At 42.6% G+C, this 23,559-nt stretch overlaps 1 protein-coding gene across 4 annotated transcripts in view; it reads left to right on the forward strand.

Moving 5' to 3' along the window:
• LOC147901057 (potassium transporter 1-like) overlaps positions 1–23,352 on the forward strand; it is a 51,339-nt gene extending 27,987 nt beyond the window's left edge. For 2 of the 4 annotated variants that reach the window (XM_087375972.1, XM_087375976.1), the window contains 5 exons: positions 9,233–9,493; positions 20,905–20,957; positions 21,039–21,153; positions 21,300–21,554; positions 21,758–23,352. In XM_087375972.1, the coding sequence (XP_087232098.1) occupies positions 9,233–9,493; positions 20,905–20,957; positions 21,039–21,153; positions 21,300–21,554; positions 21,758–22,851 (1,778 nt within the window). In that variant the 3' untranslated portion in view covers positions 22,852–23,352. The remainder of the gene's footprint in view (positions 1–9,232; positions 9,494–20,904; positions 20,958–21,038; positions 21,154–21,299; positions 21,555–21,757) is intronic. The other 2 variants (XM_087375974.1, XM_087375973.1) reach the window with 2 other exon arrangements.
• Positions 23,353–23,559: the final 207 nt, after the last annotated feature.

Raw genomic sequence — 23,559 nt, forward strand, 5'->3', positions numbered from 1 at the left:
CGATGTTGATAATGCCTCCAAGCATGAGGCTGTGTATTCTCATTAATTGGTTGCAAATTTGAAACATTTGAGGGACAGCCATCCTCAACATGTGGCAAGCCATCTGAACTATGAGAAGTAGAAGGGGAAGCATCAAGAGACTCCATCTCATCATCCTCAAACTGGATGATGTCCAAGGGGTGTCATCGTATGGTGGCAAGTCTGCACTAGCGGGCTGCATGCACTCATTCTCAGCAAAGAGAACATCTCTACTTATTATTATCTTCCTGGTAGCGGGATTATAAAGCCTAAATCCCCTGCTTTCAGTGCTATACCCCACGAAAATGCATTTGACACTCTTGTCATCAAACTTTGTCCGATGTGCATCTGGAACCAAAGCATTTGTTAGTGAGCCAAAAACTCTGAAATGACTAACCTTTGGCTTAAAGCCATACAAAGCCTCAAATGGAGTCACATTAACCAAAGCTTTGGTAGGGCATCTGTTATGAATATAAGAGGCTGTCACCACTTCTTCTCCCCAAAAATCCTTTGAGTCTCTCTTGGATTTCAGCATGCATCTGGTAATCTCTATGAGAATACGATTCTTGCTTTCAGGGATTGGATTATGCTGTGGTGTGTAAGGGCATGTCAAGTGATGTTTAATCCTATGCCGCTTCAAGAATGCCTGGAATGCATGTGACATGTACTCTCCCCCTCTATCTGAGTTGAGTGCTCCAATTCTAGAATTGATTTGATTCTTGGCCATAGCTTTGAACTCCTAAAACCAATAGAACACCTCAGATTTTTCCTTTATGAGAAAAAGCCATGTTAACTTGGAGAAGTAATCTATAAAGGTCACAAAGTACCTTGCTCCTCTATGCGTGGGAATAGCCATGGGGCCACATAAATCACTGTGCACTATTTGCAACACGCTGGTTGCCTTAACCAAATTCTTGCCTTGTTTACTGAATGGCAAGCGATGCAATTTGCCAAGTGCACATCCCTCACAACTTCATTTGCTGGTTGCTGCAATTTTGGCATTCCCTGAGTCATATTATTGTTGTACAAGTAGGACAATGCCTTGTGATGGACATGTCCAAACTTGGCATGCCATAAATCAGCCTGGGAAGTGTTTGTTATAGCCAATACCTTCTGATCATAAGGCTAAGCATCAAGCTTATATAAGCCTCTGTCATATGTGCCTGTTGCTTCAACCTCATACCCTTTCTTTGGATCCTTGATCCTGCATTGGTTATCCTGAAATTCGACCAACATATGTTGATCATGGGCAATGTTTGAAACTGAAATCAGATTTTGCCTCAAATGTGGAACATACCAAACATCTCGGATATACTTAACTTTTCCATTATCAAGCTGAATGGGAATGTTCCCAAATCTGATGATGTCTTGAGAAGCATCATTGGCACATGTAACCTGTCTGCCAAGAACAGGTGTGATGCTCTCAAACCACTCCTGGTGAGGAGTCATGTGCTTAGTAGCACCACTGTCGATATACCATGTATCACTTGCAACAAGGGAAGCATGCCTTGATTGATTTTCAGCATTCAAATCCCTCCTAGCATCCATCTTCTTACTTAATACAGCAAACACAAAATGTCTATCACCTGGGTAAGATGAGCTTGTCCTAGCTTTTTGCAATAGTTGCATTTATCCTTTTTCTGAATTTTTATTGAACTGCTTGCATTCCCCTCCTTGTGCTGAGTTGTATGGCTGTGTTTTGGCTCAAACTTTTTCTGAAATTTGCCCTTTCCACCCATGGCAAGTGCTGGCTCACCCTGACGAGAGGCTTGGGCAAAATTTGAGCATCTCTCCTCTTCTTGCAACAAAAGCCCAACCAACTCGTCGAACGAGAGTGGGGCTGCCCTGAGAACAATTGTCAATGAAGTGATGAATGTGGCATATGAGGGCGCTAAGCTATTGAGAGTAATAGAGACGAGCTTCTTGTCTTCTATTTCCTCATCAATACTTGCTAGTTGATCACGTAGGTCAGTGATCTTGGCAATATGATCAGTGATGTCCTATCCTTCCTGCATGTTGAGATCCTTGAGCTGATTTGTCAATGCAATGGCCCTTGCCTCATTCTTAACATAATACATGTTTGCCAATCTTTCCCATGCTGACTTTGCATCCTTGCACAACTTGATGGTCGTCATAATGTGCCTCTTTACATGTGTGGCAATAAAAAACATCACTTGGGCACTGCGGTGGTCAAACTTCTTCTACTCCTCCGTCGATGCTATGGGACTAGCAGGAGGGGCTGTACCAGTCTGCTGTCTGCCTGTAGTTTGACCTGAAGAAGCTGTACTGGATGTAGATGAGGCTGTTGGCCTCACATCATCCCCACTAACAATATCCCACAAGCCCTTACCAACCAAGATGTTCTTAAGCATGAATGACCACAAGGCATAGTTTGGTCCATCCAGCTTGTCACCCTCGGACAAATTGTCAAAACTGTCGGAAAGAGTCGACAGGATGCAAAATGGGATACCCACAAGCTACAAATGTATCTACAAAAGGAACTGCAAGTCCCAAAAGTGCAACTGGCTGCAAATGTGCATGCGAATCCCAAACTAATACTGGCTGCAAATGCAAAGTACGACTGGCTGCTTTGAAATGCCACTGACTGCGCAATGCAATCATTGCAAAAATGGCATCAACTAATCACTGCAATCTGTTATGCAATCCCAAACTGAAAATGCACAACCCAAGTCTGAAATAGTGCACCCACGAGTGCTCAAATGCATTCAACGGAGCTCAAAGACATCCACAACTGTAGAGTAACTACAAATGCACCCAACAATGCAGAGTATTTGCAAATGCACCTGAGAGTGCAAGAGTATGGGCTGCAAAAACAGTCCCGAAGCGAAATACATAGCTCAAAATACTTATTGAAAGTGCACCTTGGCCCGAAACCACCTGCAAAACAAGCCATTGATTGTGTGGGCAAGCTGGAGATGACAAAGGAGCTGAAGTGAGCTGCTTGGAGCTGAATGAAGCTGTTGGGAGTACTTCTGAACACAATACATGTGTAGAGAAGAGCTTGGAGAAGTATGGAGATGCCTGGAGTTGATGGAACACACCCGGGAGAGGCTAGAGCTGATAATGGCCTAGATCTGAGCAAAAATATCGAAAAACAGCCGAAAGCCTCTCGAAATCACCTTCTGACAAGTCGCACGGACTCCCAGCACTGTCGCGCAATTGTACGGACAGATCCATACCGTAGAACTGTACGGACAGAAAAGCAAAAAAAAAAAAATTGTGCGTGACAGGTTTGTTTGTACGCGGGCAGCTCAGAAATTTTGAAAAACATCGAAATCGGACCTTAAAAGGTAAAAAAATAGTCGCTGGATTGTTGGAGCTACCTCAAACGAAAGCTGGAGAGCTGAATGTGAGAACCAAGAACACGCACTGGAGCACCAAGCTTGTGGGAGTCTGGAAGCAAGTGCGGGAATGGGCTCTAGAGACGGAAGCGCTTTAATACCAAATGTAGAAACAAAGTGGAGACAGGTTGTGAATACAAGTGAGCAAGAGGGCACACACAAGAAAGCTCCAATAGAAATGTTCAAATGAAACAATATAAGTACTTGGTATATATAGTCCCCAAGTACTACTGGTCAACCATAGGGTTGACTTTATGCCTACAACACCATATCTTTGTAATCTCTTACAAGAGCCTCTTCAGTGCCTGATGCAAAGAGCGGAGATTCTTTGTTCCAGTAATCTTGTTCGAGAAGAAGAGTCACCATATCATGAAAGGTTGTCGAGGCAAGCCTAAGTACTCCAAGAGTGAGAGACTCCTTCCATACTCTTCATGAGGACAACCACTTTGTCCTCGTCATCAGGTGAACACTTCAGGTTGGAAAGTTGTTGAACAAGAGATTGCATTTTTGCCAAGTGTGCACTTAATGCATCATTATCCTCCATTTTTAACTTATAAAATTACAGCTTTAAGAAAACCTTGGAGTTTGTGATTTTATTACCAAAAATATTATTGAGACCCACCCAAATCTCCTTGGCCGTCGATTTGAATTTGATATGATGAATCAAAGAGTCGTCGAGGCAAAGTCCAATAAGAGAAATGGCTTTTGAGTTTTTTTACTTCCAAATCTTGAGTTGTTGAAGATCCGTTATTGTGGCGTAGTCATACATTTTCTTTCATGATGAGCAATTGCATCTTAGTTTGCCACGTAGGGAACTCCTCACCCTTGAACTTCTCGACAATGAGGGATGTGGAAAGAGAAGTCATGGTGTGGCAGCCCCAAAGAGAAGCCAAGAGGAGGCAGCGGGCAGGTGCAAGTAGAAGGAGGTACTGGGCAGAAAAGGTCTAGTGTAGAAGCATATCTCCCAAACAACCAAAAACGCCTATCAAAAGAACGACTATGTAGTTAAGACCCCAATCGAGAAAGAAAATCTCTGGCCGTTGGGCAGGTTTAAAGAAGATACATAACCATCTCTTTGGGATGGGAACAAGATGGGCAATCCGGTGATGCTATACGCCTAGCAGCTAAGAAACAACCAACGGCAATGCACCTACCAAACAACGCCATAATAAAAGCTGCTGTCTGAGAGGAAGTTTACTATTTCAAATGTGGCGAAGAGAAACTTTTCACTAAGCTAGGGGTTTGTCAAGATGCCAAATCTGAAATCCACGCTCCCAAATCCATGCCAAGGCAAGCTGCCATGCCACACAATCGTGGTTCTAGGGCTATAGCCCCTCTTAGCGTGCGTGCACATGCACACAAACATGAAGTACTATGTGCATCTTTGTGTTGGAAGGCAAATCCAACATCAAAGTCCCTTGGTGACTTACAATTTTTTGCATGGGCTCTCTTCATATGATCGGTTGGGGTTCAAAATGTGACTCGTAGAAAATCTTAGGATATGTATTTGGAAGGGATAGCGCGACACACTATGTTGTTGCGATAAAGCAGTGCATCACCTTTCTTCTTATACCTTAGTTGCCCAAACAACATGGATCTTGTAAATCTCCCAAACCCTTTGGAGTGAAAAGTCCTCCATTGGGAATTTGTTGACCTTTTCAAGTTTGTGTTAACACGTCATTCATGATCATCATTTTTGGTCTAAAATAGCATGAAAATAACGATATCACTTTGGTAATCTGAAAAATTGCCAAGCCGGATAAATGTACCAACGGTACTAGCCATGATACCGGCGGTAATAACAGGTGATCCCAGTGGCAATAACTATAATACTAACGAACCATAAAGCTTACTGGCAATAATACTGTATATACAAAAGGTATTATGATAAAGATTTAGGGTATGATGGAACTTACCCTGTAATACATGGGTTTCCTATCCATTTTTTACATAAAAAGCTTGCGAGAGCTGCGAGCGTTCTTCATTTGGCAAGATTATAGTCCATTGTTCCTGCACTTAGCATGCTAGAGTAAGGTGGACCACAATAATTTTGAGTCATGAAAGGGTTCATTGTGGTTGTGGAAGTGGTCGACTGCTCCGATATCTAGCGTATTTGAGTAAGGGTCAACCATAACTGAAAGCCAATGAACGCAATAGAGATTATGGGAGGTATGAGATTTTCGAGTGGTTATTTTAACCTGGTTTTACTTTGAAGAACTATAAGTATGCTTGACTTGAACTAACACCCAGGGCAGGGGCTAGAATGCAACCATCATGTTTGGTTCCTGTATTGTTTCTTTCAAGAAAATAAAACCCTTGAATCTTTCAAATTGTTTTCTTGAAAGAAACGTCTAGGGACTAAACCCGGTGGTTGCCTCCTAGCTTATGCTCTAGGTGTTGTTTCAGGTAAAACATTGCATTATATTTATTGAATGTGTGTATACGTGTGTTTTGTGTAAATGTATGCATGGGTGTGTGGTGTACGTGTATGTATTGTGGATATGTGTGCTTGCATGCCCACGTGTGCACATGCACCTCTTTGTGTGTGCGTGCGTGTGCACACTTGTGTGAGTGTGGATTTCACAAAGAAAAAGTGTGCATGTGCACATGTGTTTATTTGCATGTGCGATAGTGTGTGTGTTTGTGCACACTTGCATGTGTGTGTATGTGTATGATGCTATTGGTTCACATCCTTTGCTTCTTTATATGGATCATCTGGTTGATACTGGACAGTTAGTGGGGCTTCAGATTCTTGGCTCACGGCCTTTCATTGCACAGGCTTATGCAGATGATTCATTCTTCATGCCAAAGAATAGTCCTCTGGAGCTTCGCTTATTGATGGATACCCTTCCTGATTTTGGGTTGGCAGTTGGTCTAAAAATTAATTTTCAGAAATCAAAACTCTTGCCTCTCAAGCATTGCGACTGGCATGCTATCCTTTGGCCCGGCCAAATTATTCATTTGGTAAACATAGTAAGACATTTGGGTTATCCAATTGGCTGGAAAATCAGAAATAAGCAACAAATGTCTTGGGTATTTAACAAAATTAAGGACAAATTAGAATATTGGAAGATCTCCACTTGGCCTTTGCATGTTCGGCTTGGAATTGTCCAGTCCGTTGTTTTAGCTTATGTCCAGTTTTACCTTCCTTTATTACATTGGTCATCTCGAGATCTCTCTTCTTTATGTCTCAAGCCATGGAGATTTTTTGAAAAACTAAGCTTCATAAAAAAGCTTTAAGGTTGCTCAAAATGGACCTGCTTTGCTCACCAAGAATGCATGGCGGTTTGAATATTATAAACATCAAATTTCATGTGTTGGCAAGAAAGATCACTATGCTCAACACTTTTTTTAAGCAAGAGCAGCCTTGGTCTATCATGTTGGCATTTTTGTGTGGCCAGATGCGCACAAATGCTTATGGACATTGGCTAGTTGATCCATCAGTAGTACTTGGCAAGTTTTAAGGTAAAATCCCTGGTTTTCCATTTTCTACTACCTTGATTCACGATTGGAAGAAAGTGCTCTCTCGCATCAAATGGTCTTCCCATCCTGCTTCTATAGCTTCCTCGCTTCGAATGGAAAGCCTTCATTGGAGTGCTGTTTTTTACTCTCCTCTTGCTGTACAACAACCAATCAGAGCTTACAATCTCATGAAGTTGGGCATCCGGTTCACTGATGATGTGGTAGATACTCAGGGGCATATTTTCTCTTTTCCGGCAGCATGCCAACACTACAATCTTGGGATGCATCATAGACCCATATGGAAAGCTATTGCAAATCTCTTACTCCCTTTGGTTCCGATTCCAACATTGGAAGTAAGAGACAGGCTTCAAGATTGGCATCTTCAGTCTTCAAGTCCAGGATTATCCTTTCAGCCTTTGCATCTATTGACTTCCATACAGGCTTATCGATTGATGGACCTTGGATTGCTCATCATGCAAATTCTCTTTGGCATCTCAATAAGTCTTTAACTTGGTGGAAAGGAAAATTGAAATTGATATGGAAGTTGAAAATGCCATTGAAGCAGAGACTCTTTCTCTGGAGATGTGTTGTTGGTATTTTTCCAGTGGGAGTGAAATTGGCTCAAAGAAGGATTGCCTCTCCTCTTTGTCCAAGATGTCATCATACTCCTGAGAGTATTTAGCACTTATTGTGGTTTTGTTCATATTCCAGAGACCTTCTGGACAAGATCTCATATTTTTTATCTCTCAGATTTCCTGCACACAGGTTCTCGAGGTTTTTCTGGATGTTTGGCAGATTATCAGCTTCTTTGTCACAGTATTCTCTTTTCTTCCATTGGACCAGATACTGGGCCTTATGGACACTCTGGCTATAGCGAAATCATGCATTTCTGAATTCACCCCTTCAGCACCCTTTTGAGTTCTTCCGGACCTCATTGCGGCAGTCCTTATATGATGCCTTGCATGAAGAAGATTTGGATGTTTCTTGCATTCAGCTTTTCTTTTACTGTTTCTGATGGATAGGGCATTGGCTCTTTTCTTGAGCACTGCCCTGTTGTAAAATGGATGTTTCATAATATAATTTTCTTAGTTTCACAAAAAAAAAAAGTGTGTGTATGTGTATGAGTAGTAGCTGTCCCACTCTAGGACAGCTATGAATGTACATTCTTCTTATGCAAAGTTTCTTCGGACGATTTGGAAATCTGAAATCTCTCCCCACTCACTCCTACAGCTATGGGCTGATCTGTACAAGGATGAAACCCCTCTAATCCATGCATCTGTAAATCCAAAACAAAGAAGGGTGTCCTCTAAAAAAACCCAATCTACCCTTCCATATGTTTTCTCAAAGCCCAATAGTAGAATGACCAATCGATTACTTTGAATAGCTCAATTCGAAGCTTCCCAAAATGAGAAGATATTATTAAAAATGCTTCTTCCATGTACAGAGCTCGTGAGGATATCATGAATAAGACCTGAAGCCCAAAAGAGTGATTAGCCTCCATTGTAGTATCAAATGTTTCTGCAAACTCCCTTTGGAATAAGGTGAATGAGACCCTTTGTAAATGAATCTAGCATAACTCCTGAGTTTCAAATGCCATGCAAGGCTGAGGTAACATGATCCCCAATCTTATCCCAAAAAGTAATGAAAAGGGAGGTGTCTGTTGTCCTTGATTGCTAAAATTTTATACTCCGCAGAGTGGCTTGTAGCTTCTTCCTAGAGAGTATTTTTGAGGCAAGTGGAATAGATTGGGGCATAGGATGACTTAAACAAGGGAAAGGACGTATCATGACTTGTGGCTGTAGATGTTGCAAGTCTTGTTTACAACTGGTTGTTACTGTGGAATGAACATTTCACTTGAGTTAGAATCTAGAGTCCATAATATTAGCCTGGTACATTTAGGACCAAAAGTTTTACTTTTTATGGGAAATTACCCTACGTTTTCCAAGCTCTCCAAGGGGTGACCTCACCATGTCACAAATACGGAAGACATTTGGAAAGTCTTATACACTGCGTATCATACTTCTCTAGATAAAGGAGGGCCTATTATAGGGTTGCAAACTAGGTTGAGCATGGAGCTAGAGATGTTTGAGGCCTTGTCTTGTCATGAGAGTGCTTTGCTGAAATATTTATTAAAACAAGAGGAAGATAATAACCTTGCATTTATTAAGTTCTTCTGAGCGCCTTCATGACTCTCTCGGGCCGTAAGCTGTATGCCATGGAAGCTCCATCATGATAAGAAAGGCCTATGTTTTGCATTCTCAAATGGAAAAAGAAACCCACCTCGGTCATATAAGTTGTTCTTAACTTCAAATTTGTGGAGAAATAGTCTTTGATTTCGTCCAAGTTTGTCTTGCTGATGAAAGAGAACTTTCTCTGTGTGCTGTTGGCAGATTATGTTGTTTTACTTGCCTGTATTATCTTGGTGGGACTCTTTGCACTGCAACACTATGGTACACATAGAGTTGGCTTCATGTTTGCGCCCATCGTCATTGCTTGGCTCTTTTGTATCAGCACCATTGGAGTCTACAATATTTTTAAGTGGAACCCAGGTGTTATCAAAGCATTATCACCATACTACTTGTATAAATTTCTCAAGAAGACAGGGACTGATGGATGGATTTCCCTAGGAGGTGTTGTTCTTTGTATAACAGGTGAACTTCACTTTTAAAATACTTCATGTTAAATTCATCAATAAATGCAAAGTCATTAACATTCAAACTAAATGTCAGACCAGACGTATGCATGGTTCCATATGCATCAAATCTATTTTTTTTCTGATTTTATTGAAGAAAGCAAACTTCCTAATCTTAGTTACACAGTATTCCCTGCCAAATAAACAACAACGAGTATGCAGAAGGTTTCCTATCATGCTGCATCATATACTTTGAAAGTGAGACCAGCCTTATTATATGACTGAGAAACAGTGTTCCCTGCCAAACAAAACAATGATTCTGTTGAAGATTTCCTATCATGCTGCATCATATACTTTGAAAGCAACACCAGTCTTATGATATGGCTGAGAAATAGTGATCCTAATAAGACAATATTACAAAGCACAGGTAAGACACCACAAACAATGAATGATATATCCGTCTAGAAAATTAAAAGATATTATTCTGTTGCGAGATGCTTACATCTCCAATGACCAAGCAGCAGGATATGAGTGGATTTAGGCACACAAGCAGGCATCCTATGCGACCTGAAATAGTGCTTTGTATTGATGTCTATTGGTCGCCTACAGGCTGCCTTGCTTTTGTCTATTGGTCGCCTACACGGCAGGTCCAGTGAGAGCATGAGTCAGTGTCGAAGTATCATCTTCTTCTTTGTCTTCACTTGTTGCAGCCCCAATCAAGTTGGCATGATCCTTGTTTTGTTGCTTGGCAAGCTACTGGAAGCAGCGATCCTCGGTGTGACCAAGCTTTCCACAGTGATTGCATTTGAAAGGCTTGAATTTGCCTTTGCCCTTGGAGTACAGTGCGCTGGAGTCCGGAGTGTTTGCATACCGTCTTTCATGATCAATGAGCATAGCAACCATAGGCTCATAACCCATTTGTGTCACACACAATGCTGGTATGGTCTCCCGGTACTTAGAAATTTCCTCAATGCTCGAGAGGAGCACAACAACTTGATCATCTTCCTCTACAGGGGCCTTCAGACTAGCAAGCTGAGTGACAAGGGATTCCATATGATTCAAGTGAGCAAGAAGAGAATCTTCATGCTTCATTCGCAGCTTGAAGAATTCATGTCTTAGGAATACCTTTGAATTAATGACTTTGTTGCTGACCAATCCTTCAAACTTAGCCCATATTTTGTAAGCAGTGGAATCAAAATCAAAATTATGAATAACTTCATCACCCAACCCCAAATCAATGAGAGAAAGAGCTTTGTCATTCAGACTCTCCCAGTGTACAATTTTCTTTTCATTTGATTGTGGCTTTTTCTCCTTGCTACTAACAATATGCCACACTCTATATTTCATAAGTACAAGACGCATCTTTGTTTGCCATGTAGGGAAGTCCTTACTAGAAAACTTCTCGAACGAAATGATAGTTGATTTGGAAGACTCCATGGTTAGAAAAGAGTAGAAATGCAAGTGTAACTATGGAAAGATCACCTTGGTAAGTTCTTCATGAGTTGGAGCAGGTTTGGAGCTTCTTCATGGCAGACAGATGCAGAAGTGGAGCAAAAATTTGCAGGTAGAAGTAGAAGGACATGGCGGGCAAAAACTATAAAATTAGCAGCATCTCCAAGAGAATGACTGGCAATAGCATATGGGCATCATCTTGTGGGCAGAAGGAGCAAATGGTGAGCTGGAGCAGAGGTCAACGATGAAGAGGATGGATAGCTCCACGTTGAGTTGGCTGCATCATGCTTGGGTTGTCAAATCATTGAGCTCAAGAACAAAATCCGCGTGTAGAAACAAATTTCGTCACTTCTTGCAGGAGCTATATAATTTTTCACAGAAAACTTGGATTGCAACGATGTAAAAATAAAATTTGTAGTACTCAAGGTCTTCTACAACTTTGCTGAAGACACAAAGCCTGCTTTCAGATCCGGATAGAAGCGTCACATCGTCTGTAGCAGAAAGAGCAACAAAACAGCACCACTCCAAGACGTCTTTGTAGCTGAAGGAAGTGTTAGATATCAATGCTCCACTCTCGTGTAACTACGCGGGAACCAACTAACTCTACTTGTAAGCCCCCCATATGAGGAGAAGGCATTTGAGTAGCTCGGTTATCCGGTAGGTCCTGGTTTGAACACCAGATGGGGGCCGTGTGTGGCCTGACGGCTGGACGGCTTCAGATAGAGTTGGCACACCGCCAACTAGGCTACATGCAAGTGCATGAAGGCATCCATGACTGACCGCACTGAGGGTAGACGGAGCATTTTTCGGGGCAGCCCACTCTCAGGTTGCGGGGCCCGTTTGAGCCTCAGATGATCTCGGATGGCTCTGGGCCGAACGGTGACCGTAGGATAGTTGCTCTATTTTGCGCACTGGTTCTATCGTGTGGTCAGTGGCCTATTTCGGAACTGATCCCCAGTCGACCGTTTTGGGCGGACTGGGTCGGTCACCCAATTAGGTCTAACCGACTATGACTTGTGGCTATATAAGAGCAAGCCCGTGAAGCCCATTTCATCACTGGCTACAGCAACCCTGATTCCTTAGCATCCAGCCTCCGTCTTCTACTGTTTCCAGCACGCCATCAAAGCTTCTTTCACAAGAGCGCACGGCTGGGAGGCAGCGCCATCTATTGTATCAGTTTTACAGTAATCAAATTATTGATTCTGCATACTATTTGTTTTCTCTCTTGCGTACGAGATCTTGTTATTTGTTGAGCACAGACGTTGTATTGTTTTCTTATTGGAAGGAGCAGAGAGGTGGCAGATCATGGCGTGGTGAAGAGAGGCGGTGGTCGATGTAGATCACTTCTTCCAAAAGCTCCAAACAATAGTGAGGCTAAGGGAGTGAAAAGTGAAAAGGAAGGAGGAGAAATGAGTGCCTTCCAAGGAGGAGAAGGGAGAGTAGCATCATTGGCCTCCCTCACCTTATCTTTCTTGGAAGGGAAAGGGCAAGAGAGAGAAGGGCTATGAACATGGCTCTGAAACCACATGAAGGAACATGTGGCAAGCTATCTCTAGGAAAGGAAAGAAAAGATTGCAAGCATAATGGAAATGAACTCAAATGGAAGTAGGCAATAGCAATGAACCAAAATACTCACATGTAGTGAATGCATTATGATGACATGTAGTGAATGCATTATGATGAGTGCTAGCAGCTGCCATAATCCTCAAGTATGCAAAGTATCAAACATGAGAGTCCAAGCATCTATTCTCTCCACAACATGTGGAAATCTATGAGTACTACTATCCTCAATGGCAGGGGTATTGTTGAAATCCCCACATAGGAAAACGTTTTCCCTCCAAGGATAATCAGCCAAATGATGCCACATTTTAGCCCAAACCGCAGAGGTATGTGAGGACATAGGTATCCCCATTTATCATACAATGAACAATGATACAGTGACCATGTGGGTCATTTATGCCACCTAGGGAGAGTACATGACTTGGATATGACTGGAGGAGTACAAGCCTCGACCGACCTTGGTCAAAGCTGATTTGCCGTTATTTAGAGTGAAGTACTAGCGCACTGGATTGTAGCGGTTAAGAGAGCACAGGTGCACAGGTTGGTGCACATGGGAAGTAGTCTAACAGTTAAGAGGTACAGGTGGTGCACCAACCCTCGCCACCACTAGTGTCAGGTGCACATGGAATAGACAAGAGTACACATGGAGTACTTGACTCACTGACTCGGAAGAGGTTGGAGAGTTGTAGAAGCCATCAAGGACAGTGGCAGAATGGCTAAGGATATAGGAAGACAACCAATAGGAAGGAGGGAAGGGGATTTCCAATGAGGGAGCCGATGAGGGGAAGGTGAAGAGTGGAAAAAGGGGAGGAAGGGGGCATTGGGGGTTTGTACATTCCAGTAGAGGCACAAAGGGCATGAGAGAGAGAGAGGCTAGAGTCAAGAGCTCACCTAGTGTGTATCTTCCTTGGTGTATAAGTCATTTGGTGTAACTCTCATGACTGCATGATTCATTTCTTCTAATGATCTATGCTTCTTCCCATCTCTGCTCGCTCCTCTAACATCTCTTCCTGTTGTGTTCTCCTCCCCTCTCCCTTCACCTGGTGTAACGAACCCTGTGTCATGTGGTTGGAGTTTTATTCTATTCATGTCGAGGATTGGTTCTTGTGATTTTGTTCTGCTTTAGTCTTTCTCTTGCTCACATCACTCCTACACTTGTACCGCTCGCACATCGTTGACACCATCGACCAACACTCGCTCTACGCTCCATCGTGACACCCATGGCACGTCTTGCTTGCTTCTCGCACCAGTGGCCCTAGGCCTCTGGTAATACTTCCGGAAGTGGTAGGCCCCCCCCCCCCCCCCTCCCCCTTAGACAACTAGCTTAGCACTTTAGCCTTCAGGAAGGGCCTTAGTGAGCCCTTTGCTTCAGCCCTTAGTGGCTTGTATGAGTTACCTTTTGGCTTTGCATTTGTCTCATAGGTCTGCGAGGCCTCCTGCAGACGTTAATACATCTTTCTTTCTTTCTTTCTTTCTTGTCACTTTTCTTGAATTTCACTTCAGCCCGAACCCCCCTTAATGGGGCAACCCAAGAGATATGCTACTAAGAAGGGCCGGGGCACATGGTTGGAAGGTGGACAGATTCTGTCCCCCATCTGATCCTAGTGATGATCCGAAGAGTCCTATGCGCGGTGGCTCGCAAAGAATAGGTAGGCCTTAGTCTGGTGACCCATCTATTGGTAGTGCATATATCTCCCTAGTAAGCTTGAAACCTGGACTCATTGCCTAAATACATGTCCATTTTATGTTCTCTAGCAGTCGGGGTCTCTACAATGGTGTAGTCAGAGATATATGGCAACCTGCAAGTGTGTATCAAAATACATCCAATAGATAGGACCCAAAATAGGTACCTATTTGCACTTACTACGCTCCATCTGACACACCCATGGCACATCCTGCTTGCTTCTCGCACCAGTGGCCCTAGGCCTCCAGTAATACTTCCGGAAGTGGTAGGACCCCCCCCCCCCCCCCCGCCCCCCGCCCCTTAGACAACTAGCTTAGCGCTTTAGCTTTTAGGAAGGGCTGTAGTGAGCCCTTTGCTTCAGCCCTTAGTGGCTTGTATGAGTTACCTTTTGGCTTTGCATTTGTCTCATAGGTCTGTGAGGCCTCCCGCAGACGTTAATACATCTTTCTTTTTTTCTTTCTTGTCACTTTCTTGAATTTCACTTCAGCCCACTTCAGCCCGAACCCCCTTTAATGGGGCAACCCAAGAGATATGCTACTGAGAAGGGCTGGGGCGCATGGTTGGAAGGTGGACAGATTCTTACCCCCATCTGATCCTAGTGATGATCCAAAGAGGCCTATGGGCGGTGGCTCGCAAAGAATGGGTAGCCCTTGGTCTGGTGGCCCATCTATTGGTAGTGCATATATTTCCATAGTAAGCTTGAAACCTCGACTCATTGCGTAAATACATGTCCATTTTATGTTCTCTAGCAGTCGGGGTCTCTAGAATGGTGTAGTCGGAGATATATGGCAACCTGCAAGTGTGTATCAAAATACATCCAATAGATAGGAACCAAAATAGGTACCTAGTTGCACTCACATGCTTCACTATGTGGTAAGCAGGATGCTGCCTACTAGGGTCACATACTATTGCCCACACTTTTGCTCTTTCCTTCTATTGTGTGCCTCTCAACAAGGTCTTCAGCGGCTATGGGAGGAGCCCAAAACTCTGTCAGCATCCTCGTTCATTTCTTGTGATTTACGCACTGCCTGAACCCTTCAAATGTGTTAGGGTCTACTGAAACCTTTGCTGGTGCATTTGCTGCACCTTGTTGATGCCTTTGATCCTCCTTCTCTGGTGCCTAGGTGCACATCCGGAGGCTGGATCTACTGCGTACTCTTGTGCCCTTGCTACTACCCTCTCTTTCTCCTTCTAGTGCCTGGGAATGCCCTCCTATGCAATCCCACCAATGGGGGATTGTATTAGGGCTGCATGACCCCATCAGGGTTGGGCCGACTGAGCTGCAGACTGGCTGACCAGCTCGTGTGTGATGTATGTATAAGCGTGCAGATACCAGTAGCTAATCACAACACATATTTGCTTAAGTGTCCAAAACATTCATGCTTCTGTTCCATTGGCACTTAGTGCAACATCAGGTACTAGTTTGACCTGAGGTGACTGCACGCACACACACAAACAAACAAAAAAAAATAGATATTTCATTTGTAAACGTTTTCTAGGATTCATAAAACTTTTCTGAAAAGGGACCCAATTGGATTCTACCAATACATGCTATTAAGCCTTGTGGGCACCGAGTACTGAGAATCTTGACAAATAATCTTTGACCATTGGTTTATCACTGTGAGTTGTAACACCAAAAATCTCAACCAAAATAAGTTAAAAAGAAAAACTCATATAGCTTTTTGCATTTGTTACAGTTGCAAGCAAATTAAACCACTTTATGGTTTGAGAACTTCTATCAACCGATCCAGCTATGGTCATGTTACATTTCGATTGGAATGTAACAGCCTGAACTTGAATATCGTATCTATTCGAAGCCCTCAACATGTGATAGATGTTTTGAAAAACTTAGGCTGATTTTACCTCTCCAAAGATCCTCAAAATAAAAATCAGCAAGCACATGTGTTGTCATAAGAAACGTCCTCCTCATTGCATGATTTGACTCCTTCTTTGATGCGTTAAGTTTGTTGCCTATCTATTCAAGTCTGGTCTCTTCATCATGAAAATAAATTGGCATACTTAGGCATCTAGTAATCTACCTGTCCTCTAAAATGCACAGCTTTTAATCAGTTCTTGTTTTGTGAAGATGTCAAAATTAAGCTCAAAGTAAAATGCCAAAGGTCGTGTTAGAGTCATTCAGGGAAACTAGAAAGTTTGTTGAAGATCCAGTGAATGTGAGGACTAAATACGAGTAAAACAAGTAACACAGGCCACAGCTTGAGAAACTTATAAAATAGCAGCAAGAGACATGTTTTTTGTTGGTGTTTGTGTCATCCTGTGAAAGTCAAGATGGAGATGTCTGCCTTAGCCTCTTATATCATGCAAGGGTGTTCATTGCATAGTGCTCCTTTTGAGATGGTGATTGCACAATCCAGAGTGTTCCTTTTCAAGTGAAATCTTCATTGTGGTGATATTCTTGATCCCATATGCACTGCAAGAAAATCATAAACCTTCTAGAACTTTCTGTGAAGATAGTGGGAGAGAAGGAAGGAGTCTCACTTGCGGCTTTCTCACATACACAATGGGGAAATACACACAAAGGTGGAGGCTGAAAACAGTTTTCCTCTTCTTGGTTGTGAAAGCCAGAAGAACTCTTGTACAAAGAAATAGAAGAACCCTATATGTGGGTCTCAAACCAAACTCAGCTAACTAAGGTGGCATACTAACTGAGCCACGAACTAGAGTACATAAGGATAGCTATTATTCATGGGCGGTGTACCAACCGCATCTGCAGCTAACAAGTCAGTGATATAAATGCACAACGGTCACCCTGGCATATCACGAGTGGAGCTCGATATCTCAACACTCTCCCTCGAGCTCAATCCCTATTCTTGCACACTAAGCAGGTCTCTGAACTTGCGTAGCTTCTCTGCGCCCAATGCCTTCGTGAATATGTTAGCTACCTGATCCTCTGTGCTGACATAAACTAGATCAATAAGACCTAGTAAAACCTTCTCCCGCACATAGTGATAATGTACCTTAATGTGCTTTGTTCTAGCATGATAGACTGGGTTATTTGCCAAGTGTATACTGCTCATGTTGTCACAATAAATGACAACTGGCCCATCTGTAGACTGATGCATATCATAAAGTAGCTTATGCAACCAAGCTAGCTCACATGTAGCCATTGTTGCACCCCTGTACTCAGCCTCTGTGCTTGACAAGGCAACTGTAGGCTGTTTCTTGCTGCTCCAAGTGACTGTAGCACTCTCAAAAGAGAACACATATCCACTGGTAGATCGTCTATCAGAAATACTACCAGCCCAATCAGCATCAGTGTATCCATGCAGCTGTATCTGAACCCCAGCCTCATAAAATAGTCCATACTGCAATGTGGACTTCACATACCTGAGTATGCGTCTAGCCGCATTCAAATGCGGTTTCCTTGGAGCCTGCATAAACTGACTCACCAATCCAACAGCATAGCTCAAATCTGGCCTGGTAATAGTCATATAAATCAAACTTCCTACTATGCGCATGTACATAGTAGGGTCTTCCAGAAGCTCACCTGCATCTGCGCTCAGCTTCACATTCTGCTCCAAAGGAACTGAAATAGGCTTACAGCCTGTCATTCCATATTTGGACAGCATGTCCAATCCATACTGCCTCTGCAAGAGCCGTATCCCACTTGGTGATCTAATCACCTCAATGCCCAAGAAATAACGCAGCTCTCCCAAATCCTTCATCTCAAACTTTTGCTTCAATAGCATTTTCACATGAAGGATATCTTCATCACTATCACATGTGATGATCAAATCGTCAACATAAATGACAAGCAGCATAATATCTTTCTCTGTGTTTCTCACATAAAGTGAGAAATCTGCCTTGGAAATCTGAAAGCCAATAGTGACAAGATACTGTCCTATCTTGTCAGACCATGCTCTAGGTACTTGCTTCAAGCCATACAAGGCTTTCTTCAATCTGCAAACAAACTCAGGATGAATAGCATGAACATAACCTGGTGGCCGCTCGATAAAGACCTCTTCTTGCAAATCACCATACAAGAAGGCATTCTTTACATCCATCTGATGTAAAGACCATCCCTTTGATGCAGCCATAGCAATTACTGCTCTTACAGTTGCCATCCTTGCAACCGGACTGAATGTTTCTTCATAATCAATGCCATATGTCTGTGCATACCCCTTGACAACTAATCTTGCCTTGTATCTGTTCATAGAACCATTTGCATTGTGCTTCACCTTATAAACCCACTTACAGCCAATTGCATTCTTGTCTTTAGGCAAAGGCATCAATTCCCATGTAGCATTTGCTTCGAAGGCATCCATTTCTTCATCCATGGCTTTCTCCCATTTTTCTTTTCCCATGGCTTGCTCAAAAGAAGTGGGTTTTGGTTCCTGTATCACTTTGACCATATAAGCATAGTGAGTGGCCGTAAATCCATCATATTTCAGCCTATCCATAGGATACCTAGCTCTGGTAGACCTGTGCAAAGTAGGCTCACTTCCAGGTACTCTCAAAACATCCTTGGTCTTCCTTACTCCAGGTGTAACAACAGAAGGAATACCCAACTCATCATCAATGCTCTGTTCTGAGCCATTGGATTCACCATCCACATAAGAGTGACCTGCATTCACATCAAACATGGGCTGATCTACCTTCTCTTTTCCTTTTCGTGATACCTGCATAACACTATCTGCATTGCTTTGAGGAGATTCTCCTTATCTCAATCTACCTGTCCATGGCGAAGTATGTGAACCACTGCTAGAGGACACTGCACGTCCACTAATATTTTGTGATTGTTGCTGTGAATTCTGTGCAGCATTACCATTTTGTGCATCTATATCATCAATCACATTTACTGGTTTATACGAGCTGCTCATCTCATCAAAAACATCTCTGCTCACTGTAAACTTACGAGTAGAAGGGTTATAGCATCTATACCCTTTCTGCTACAGAGAATAACCAATAAAGACGCACTTCTCAGCTTTTGGATCCAACTTGGACCTCAACTCATTTGGCACATGAACATAGGAAATGCAACCAAAATTTTTCAAATGAGAAATATCTGGTTTCCTACCAGTATACATCTCCTCTGGCGTCATGCCATGTATTGCTGCAGTGGGAGTCCTCTTCATTATGTAAACTGCTGTAGCAACTGCTTCAGCTCAATAATAATTTGGTAGGTCTTTTTCATTTAACATGGCCCGAGATATCTCTCCAATATGCCTGTTTTTCGGACGTCAATGGATGTCCGGAACTGTGCATAATCCTTTCCTTGACTATTCAAGGTCACAGAAACCAAATCATCATCTTCCACTGGCGACCCAATGGAAGCAAGTGCATCTGCAATTTTCTTCACCTTCATGTGGTAGTCATTGATGCTCATATTTTCTCTCTGCACATTGTTCAACTCCTGCTTAAGCTGCATTTTCATGGCTTGCGTATTTGTGCTGTACATTTTTGCCAAAGTATCCCATGCCTCCTTTGGCGTACTTGCATCCTGAATATGCACAATCATAGAATCTGAAATACTGATATACAGCCAGTACATAACTTTTATGGCTCTCTCATGCCATCCTTTAAATGCCTGCATTTCCTGTCGATTGGGAACATTAGGAAGAACTGGTTCTTCTTCATTTTCTGTAATGAACTCCCAATAGCCTTTTCCCATAAGGAAATTCGTCATTCTAAACTTTCATGCTTGGAAGTTGTTCTTGTCAAGCTTTTCAGTGACAATCTGTGAAAGAGAATCAGACGCCATTACAGAACACTGCAAAATATTCTGTCACTGCAAAAAACACAGCTTCTGCCTCACAAGGGCAAATCTGCAAAACTGACGAAAGTGGTATTTGACCACACAGTCAGTTCCTAGTGACGATTTTGCATCAACAGGCAATAAGGATGATTCTGTAACTCCCAATATCTCTGCGCACAGGCATACGATGCAATTTCTGCTGCAACTTTTCACCGACCTGCAGAGCAGTGGTCGCACAGCAAAAACAGGGTCTTTTTCTCAGTGCCTGCGGAAATCTTCTGCCACCAAAACGGGCCCCGAAATGGCCTCGAATCAGAAAAATAAAGTCACCATGGGCTTTGCCCTCTCCCGCAGCATATACTGTCCTCTCACCACACCGCAAAGGGCGTCTCAATATGATACAATGTACTCTTGCACTTTCCGGTTGTGCTACCTGCAGAGATTTGCTCCCAAACTCGAAAAAGGAAAGCAACACTGGTCCTCTTACCAGGACACCGCGAACTTGGTTTGCTTTCTTGAGCTCTTTACCATGAACCAGGCTCTGATGCCATGTGAAGATAGTGGGAGAGAAGGAAGGAGTCTCTCTTGCGGCTTTCTCACATACACAATGGGGGAATACACACAAAGGTGGAGGCTGAAAACAGTTTTTCTTTTCTTGGTTGTGAAAGCCAAAAGAACTCTTGTACAAAGAAATAGAAGAACCCTATATGTGGGTCTCAAACCAAACTCAGCTAACTAAGGTGGCATACTAACTGAGCCACGAACTAGAGTACATAAGGATACCTGTCATTCAGCTATTATTCATGGGCGGTGTACCAACCGCATCTGCAGCTAACAAGTCGGTGACATAAATGCACAACGGTCACCCTGGCATATCACAAGTGGAGCTCGATATCTCAACACTTTCTTACCCTTATTTCAGTTGAAAAAGACGGAAAAAGCATCAGAGAGCTCTTGGACCTGAATGTACTGAACATTCATTACTGACATGCTATTCATATTGGCATGGCCATCACAGGTGCAGAAGCAATGTTTGGAGACTTGGGGCATTTTTCACAGCTGTCAATTAAGGTACTTGCAATTCCCAATCTTTGCTCCACTTGTACTTGTAACCTGGCCTGTAAGTTTTGCTGATAATCCTCATGGTTGCAGATTGCTTTCACATGTGCTGTGTATCCCTGTTTGATTCTTGCCTACATGGGGCAAGCAGCATTCCTGTCTAGACATCCTGCGGATGTTGAGCGGAGCTTTTACATGTCCATTCCAAGTGATTTTATCTTTCTCTCTCTTTTATAGTTTTGGAATCCTTTGTCTTGAGTTTATCTCTAAACAGAGAAAGATTTTGTTTCCCCTATTGAAGGAATTGTGCACATGTTTCTCGGGTACAGTTTAACATTTAAAGTGGCTTTGCAGGGCCTGTCTTTTGGCCAGTCTTCCTAGTGGCAACCCTTGCAGCGGTAGTTGGAAGCCAGGCAATCATTTCAGCAACGTTTTCAATCATTAAACAGTCACAATCTCTAGGTTGTTTCCCCCGTGTGAAGATTCTCCATACCTCCAATCACATACGCGGGCAGATTTATATACCTGAAATAAATTGGATTCTTATGCTTCTGTGTCTGGCAATCACAATTGGCTTCAGGGATACCATCTTGATTGGAAATGCGTATGGTGAGTGTACATGACCTTTATTGAGGTGTATTGATGTTCTTCCCTCATCTTTTGGTTAGTTTTTGAATTGTTGTAAATCTTTAGACGACTTCCTTCTGAGATGGATGAATTTAAAGTATGTACACTGAATAAGAGGAGGCTGGATTATATTTTCTTTGAGTGAATGTTGTGATCTCTGAGTTGTGCTTCTGGTTTGTTCTCAGGTCTTGCAGTAATGACGGTTATGCTTGTCACAACATGCCTTATGTTCTTGGTCATGGTGGTTGTCTGGCACAAGAGTGTCTTTATTGCTCTTTGCTTTCTTCTCTTTTTTGGATCCATAGAATGCCTCTACATATCAGCCTCGTTGAGTAAAGTGCATGAAGGAGGCTGGGTTCCTCTGGTTCTCTCCATAATATTTATGGCTGTAATGTACATCTGGCATTATGGTTTTCGTAAGAAATATGAGTTTGACATGCAAAACAAAGTTTCTATGAAGTGGTTATTGGCCCTTGGTCCAAGCCTTGGGATTGCCCGTGTACCTGGCATAGGTCTTATTTACACTGATCTTGTCACTGGGGTTCCATCTATTTTCTCACACTTTGTAACAAATTTGCCAGCTTTCCATCAGATTCTGGTGTTTGTGTGCATAAAATATGTTCCAGTACCATATGTCCCCATAGAGGAGCGTTGCCTGATCGGACGAATCGGTCCAAAGGAGTTTCGCATGTTCAGATGCATTGTTAGATATGGCTATAAGGATTTTCAGAAGGAGGACTACGACTTTGAGAATCAGCTGGTGCTCAAAATTGGTGAATTTATTCAAACAGAAGGAAGAGACTTACAGGCACTTTCTAGCAATGAGGACACCTTAGATGGTAGGATGTCTGTCATTGGGATGCCAACTCAACCTGGCATCAAGATTATAGCTGACAACAGCCACATGGATGACAGCACTTTGTCCCTCCCTCATTTTTATAGCAAGTCTCCTACTTTCCAAAGCTTTCGTGACATAGAAGAACCAGATTCTCCTCAATTTGGGAGAAGGAAGAAAGTCAGGTTTGAGATTCCAAGTAGCCCGGAGATTGATCCAGATGTGAGAGATGAGCTGATGGAGCTCGTTGAGGCGAAGGAAGCTGGTGTCGCCTACATATTGGGACATTCATATGTGAAGGCAAAGAAAAGCTCCTCTCTCTTGAAAAAGTTTGCTATAGATGTGGCATACAATTTTTTGAGGAATAATTCTCGAGGACCGTCTGTTGCTTTGAGCATTCCTCACGTTTGTTTGATTGAGGTGGGTATGATCTATTGTGTGTGAAGCTATATATGAGAGGGACTTCAACTTGTTTTTCCCAGAAAAGGTGCCTTTAAGTTGTTGACTGGATGTGTGATCTGTTTATGGGAACATGTCCTCTAAAGTGCTTACTTTAATACTGATGAATTCAGAATTAGAGCTGAATCTTACTTGAAGATACTTTCTAAGATGGAGGTCCTCAGAGAATATATGTTTACAAGTGTGCCTATCAACAAATCCTCGCGGAGCAGCATTTGTACAGCACAGAGATCTCAAGACACAAGGATGAATGAGACCTGCTGTCTGATATAAAGAGGGAAAGAGTGAGAGAGACCTCTGGCTTTAGGCCTTACTGCTATCATGTTAGTCTAGCAAGCATCAGAATTGTAATTTCTTCCAGACAGGAACGGAATGTACAAAAACAGGAAACTTTTAATCCCCAAATCCAATCTTGGCAGTTTATCCAGTAATACACAAACTCAGTTCATGCTCTCTATCTATTTTAGGTTGGACACAAAAAATACTTCCCTCGTTTTTTGTTCTTCTGAAATGTGTTTGGACATGTAAAAGTTAAGTCTTCTTTTTTCGTCTCTTTTGTCATTTGATATTTGGTAGAAAGTGTTCTTTCAAGGAGTACAATGAAGTCCAGGGCATATAGCAGGGAATAAATTACAGGTTGAGAATCATTATTTTTATCGCAGATATTTTTAACAATTAATCTTACTCGTACGA

Source organism: Dipteris shenzhenensis, chromosome 6, assembly GCF_047967505.1.
Source record: "Dipteris shenzhenensis isolate YYH24624 ecotype China chromosome 6, Dip_SZ_1.0, whole genome shotgun sequence".
Classification (NCBI taxonomy): domain Eukaryota; kingdom Viridiplantae; phylum Streptophyta; class Polypodiopsida; order Gleicheniales; family Dipteridaceae; genus Dipteris; species Dipteris shenzhenensis.